The 5,216-nt window shown below is 40.4% G+C and overlaps 1 protein-coding gene across 1 annotated transcript; it reads right to left on the bottom strand.

The window, feature by feature from the left end:
• Window positions 1-304: 304 nt before the first annotated feature.
• On the bottom strand, window positions 305-4,675 carry LOC107681317 (zinc finger protein ZIC 2-like). The gene is made up of 3 exons (XM_016477599.1): window positions 3,011-4,675; window positions 1,431-1,594; window positions 305-1,112 (listed from the first exon to the last, which is right to left on the bottom strand). The coding sequence occupies exons 1-3, from the start codon at window positions 3,987-3,989 to the stop codon at window positions 918-920; spliced, it is 1,338 nt and encodes a 445-aa protein (XP_016333085.1). The 5' UTR covers window positions 3,990-4,675; the 3' UTR covers window positions 305-917.
• Between the last annotated feature and the right edge of the window lie 541 nt (window positions 4,676-5,216).

Here is a 5,216-nt window from a genome sequence, read left to right as displayed (position 1 = left end):
CGAGTGTTGCTTTCAGATCACTGTGAAAATTCTCGTTTAGTCAATTTAGCCTATACAAAAAGAAGGCCTTAAAGTTGTCAAAGTTTAAATGTATAATCTGCAGAAAACATGGAAAGAACACGACGCGTTGTAAAGATTGTACACTTGCACCACGTTTTATTATATCTGTAAGCAGTACAATTTTTATCACAATAATGGAGAGAACACTTCTCAAACTTTGAACAAAAACACATATAACAAAACAACTGCCCCTGTTCAGCCCATAATTGTACATATTTATGGTAAAGAAACATTCTTTATAAATATTGTTTCATCTGTAGCAAGTAAATACCATAATTTAATTACAAATGGTTAAATATGGCAGTCGATATTTACAAAAAGAAGGGTGTAGTTACAGATATTTAACGGCACGACATTAATTTGCCCCACATCTTCCAAATATATTTCACAATTCAAACTTGCAAAGCACAAAACATCACAAGTTAAGCCCAGCAAACTAAGATACACATTCACAAGCAAATATTGTGTCTGTCTTCGTTAAATGTTGACTTTGGCACTCTTTCCAGTTAATAGTTGTTTAGTTTACTATCAGTTTGCCATAATGGGATCACAATATTAATTATGATAATACAACTTTATGGTAATATGTGCACTAAAAGTCCAGTTAGAGAAATAGCTACCATTGAAGGAACATCTATACACCAAAAAACCGACAAAATCTATTACAACCATTGGGAAAGAGAGCGCGTAGTATGTACAAAAAGAGAACGTTTAGTGCTTTTGCGCACATTTCTTCTGTCGACATGGGAATGTTAATCCTGCTGGACAAGCGCATAATATAGGAGCGTTCGTTTTGTACATATGTGTATATGGATCTCCTGGTTTTCTGAAATGATTCCTCCTGGGATGGCACAGTCTTAAACATACCATTCACTGAAATTGGACGATAAACTGCTGTGGTTGTTGGAACTGTGGACCGCTGATGAAGGCGACAGATTGTTGTTGCTTTGGGTCTCAGTGGAGGGGGACACCAGACCAGGGGGTGTTGAGGACTCATAACCAGAACTTGCCGCTGGCGACGAGTCAGATGCAGGTGGGGATGACTCGTGAACCTAAAACACATAAAATTAAGAATCATGAATAGCGTGTATTGCCAAAACTGTTCATGAGTAAATTCTAGACAAATCAATAGTTCGTTCAAGTATGACAATATATGAGTGAAAATGTAATGTAATTTCTGACTTTTTCAATATGCATTAGCTAATAATGTTATGCATTTTATAATTTAATTATGTTTGTTCGTGTTATTTTTTATTTTAATTAAATGTAGGCCTATTACTGCTATTAATGCACGAAGTAAACATTTTAGTGACAAAAAAATATATAATGTATTACTCATTCTGTGCTCTAGAAGAATCTGGAGGAATTACCTTCATATGCTTTCGAAGAGAGCTGGGATGAGTGTAGGACTTGTCACACATTTTGCAAAGATACGGTTTGTCTGACGTGTGAACGTGCATGTGCTTCTTTCGGTCACTGCTGTTCGCGAAGCGCCGATCACATCCCTCAAACTCACACTGAAATGGTTTCTCCCCTGAGAAGAAAAACCGTAGAGACATTCACACGGTTAGTGATTAGTGAAGGTTTAATTCAGCTTTTAAAAAACACAACAAAAACAGCGCATATTACAACACAGAATAAATCCAAGTATAGCTCAAAAGAATATTTATATGAAATTATTTTAGGACAAAAATCCTAAAAATAAAATAAAACACATTGCGAAGCATTCTAACTAAACTGAAATGAAATCACTCAAGAGGTTATCATATGCACGTAATTGTAATACAGAGATGTTTTACAACGACACAGGGGGTCACACAACCACATCTACAAATATGACCAGTGTAAAGGTCACAACAATAAATATGTAAAATCAAATTTAGCTGATAATTACTTTTGAAAGAATTTACTTTATTTAACAATCAGTACAAACAAAACTAAACTAAAATAAGGGGGACATCAGTAACATCATTTCCTATGTTCAACGTTCAGGTTTTGTCAGCCCCACACAAAACTTTGCCATTTGCTTAGAAATAATCAAAATGCAATTAACACCTTGACAAATAGAAGGCTCAATACCTTCGTGTATTCTAAAGAGGAAATTGCTCAAATGTGCAACCCTGGTAATGGCCTGTCTAACACATAGACTGTCAGTGCAATGGAAATAATAACAATAGGCCCACAAATCGCCTATTCCTAAAGTAGGAAATATATTCTTATTTTTATGTCGTCCTTTTTGTGTTGGTAATGGTCTGTACTCATTTTGTAATTAATTTGTACGTGCTTGTGTATGTGTTGTCTTATGCTCTGCATATACGCTTTGTAATCATTGTTTTTTAATGGTTTGATGAATATAACATGTATCAGTTAGTGTGCATATTTACATTGTTTCTAATTTTAACAACAATTAAAATATCCCGTTACGTAACCAAAAACATGCACAAACTGGAGTAATTTCAAAATCCTGACGTAGTCACCCGAGTGCTCGAGCATTGGTCCACGCAAACATTAAACCGGTTAGAGAGATTTACGGCTGCTCTGCGCACGCGATGAGCCCTCGAGTCGCCTTTGACCCGTTTAAAGTTTATGAACCACAAACCCTCGACAGTCTCTTACATAATTCAGCACACTGTTGCAAAACATCGCATTTACTCGGTACGAGACAAGGCTAATCGTTTTCAGCCGCGTTCACTTACACGAATTGTTTATGTACTTACAAGCATCCGCTTTCTTTTAAAGATCTAAATCTACTTTATGCGTCAATCTAAGTATGCGCTCTCAAAGTCTAAAAATACGCCAACCTGCCATAATCAGCTTATTTTTTGTAAGAACCACTATTTGCGATACTATTTTAGGGGTTTATAAAATAAATCATTGTAGCGCCAAAACTTGTGCAAGACGTACAGACGTTAATATGACAAGCGCAAGCAGAAATAAATATCATAATTACCTGTGTGTGTTCTCTTGTGTATCTTCAGGTTTTCTGATCTTGCGAAGACTTTGCCACATCCAGGGAACGGGCAGGGGAAAGGTTTTTCTCCCGTATGCACGCGTATGTGATTGACCAGTTTATATTTGGCTTTAAAAGGCTTGCTTTCCCGGGGACACTCTTCCCAAAAGCAGGCGTGGCTGCTCTGTTCGGGTCCTCCAACGTGCTCGACCGAGACGTGGGTGACCAGCTCATGCATGGTGCTGAAAGTTTTATTGCAACTCTTCTTCGGATTGCTGAGCTGCTCCGGATCGATCCACTTACAGATGAGCTCTTGCTTAATACACTGCTGCCTCATGTAGCGAAAGAAGGCACCGGGGTGATGGTGATGCGCTGCCATATTCATCCCCATGTTCATATTCATGGAGCCGTACTGGTTATGCAGCTGAGCGGCTGAGTAAGGGTCGGTCCTAGGGCTGGAGACCTGATGGTACTGGTCTGATCGCCCGAAAACCTCCCCCGGTAGTCCGAGTCGCATCTGTCCATTGAGCACATTTGGGGAGCCGTGAGATCCATGCTGCTCGTGGATGCCAGGGAACAGAATGTGGCCTTGGCTGTCTGTGTGAGAGTGATGGAGCGAGCCGCCAGTGGGGCCGAAGAGTGCGTGCTGGCCTCCCGCCGGTGACGATTCCCCGAATCCACGGCTGCGAAAGAGAAAGTCCCGCGTGGAGTTAAACGGCGAGCTCGCGTATGATGTGACATGAGCCGCGTGCGCGCCCAGAGCCGAGGCGGGATAACCGGGCGCTTGGCTCGTGAATGCAGAACTCTGTCCGGGCGAGAGATCGTGGTTCAGTTTGAAGGTGCCCATGTGCGCCGAGTCGACGAAGCTGTTCTGCGCTAAACTCAAGTCTCTGTCCTGCATCTCACTGGAGGAGTGATGATGCCTGGCAAAGGTGCCCACTCCCAAACCAGGGAACTGATGCCCAGCGTCCAGTAACATGTTTTCGTTGAGCAAAACCAATTCTCTTTTAAGCAGTCTATGCACGGCGCTTCAACAAAACATTTAACAAAATAAAATCGAATGCGCTACGGGAATATTAACTTCCAGATTTGAGAACACGACATGAGGCGATGAAGTTCGATCCGCTCATCGGAAAAAAGCTTTGCGTATTAAGTTAGACTATATTTTTCTTGTGGATAACTTGTTACTCAAATTCCCCAATGCAGCGAAATGAAAAGATTCCTTTGCGCTGTTCCTTTTAAACTGAGTCGATGTCGTTATTTTCGGACTACATGAAAATACGAGGTATTATGTTACTGAGTCTTCCTTGTTCTTGAAGCATCTCGAATTGGAGTGTTTATTTCTTTCGCTTGTCTATGTTTATCTCGGAGGGTCCCTCTTTCTCAGTGGACTGACACTACCTCCTCTTACGCCCCCTTTAACTGGAGCCCGGTCATTCATTTGACGCGCTCTCATTGGCCGCCGCTCCTTATCAATCCCAGGTGCCCCTCCAATCGAACGCACTCCTTTGGCAACTAATCGCTGATCGCCATCTTCCACCGACAATTACCGCCTACTTTTCGGAGAGCCTTTTCGGGGAATAGGTAGAAGGAGACCAAAAATACTCGCGTTTAATCAGACCGCTTAAAAAAATAAATCAGTTGCCACGCGGGCTCATAAGAGTAAGTGGAACCCATACCTCTTTGGTGGAAAAACGCCACTATATATTGCATAATTACTTAATGGTTTAAAATGTTTAGGACATTTAGATTATAGCGAAATCGAATTAGTTACTTTCGCATACTGTGCTTTAACAAACAGACAGGGTTAAGGTGAATGAAAAACAAACTCACAAACCTCGTTCGAGGTGCCTTGACTCAACCTGCACATATGACAACACAATAATTCGCATCCAGTTTGCAGTCTATGTGGTCATCAGCATTTGAATAAAGGACGTGATCTTGTCTCCCTGAGGGTTGATGAACATAAAAAAACAAACAAACGTGTATTCACATATAAATATATTAGCCTTTTGAGATATAAAGTACTAAAAATAGATAGATAGAGGCAGGAGAGTTGGCTGTAATATATAGGCTACTCCATCGCCATTGCCATCAACATCATATTTACATTTGTATACTTTAATTATTTTATTGCATTAAAAAAACGCACTAATTCGTAGCTAACACCAAAACGCTGTTACTCTGAAACACAATGTACCAATTT

This window comes from Sinocyclocheilus anshuiensis, unplaced genomic scaffold (genome assembly GCF_001515605.1).
Source record: "Sinocyclocheilus anshuiensis isolate Anshui unplaced genomic scaffold, SAMN03320099.WGS_v1.1 scaffold1620, whole genome shotgun sequence".
NCBI lineage: Eukaryota > Metazoa > Chordata > Actinopteri > Cypriniformes > Cyprinidae > Sinocyclocheilus > Sinocyclocheilus anshuiensis.
This window is presented reverse-complemented; position numbering and strand designations above follow the sequence as displayed.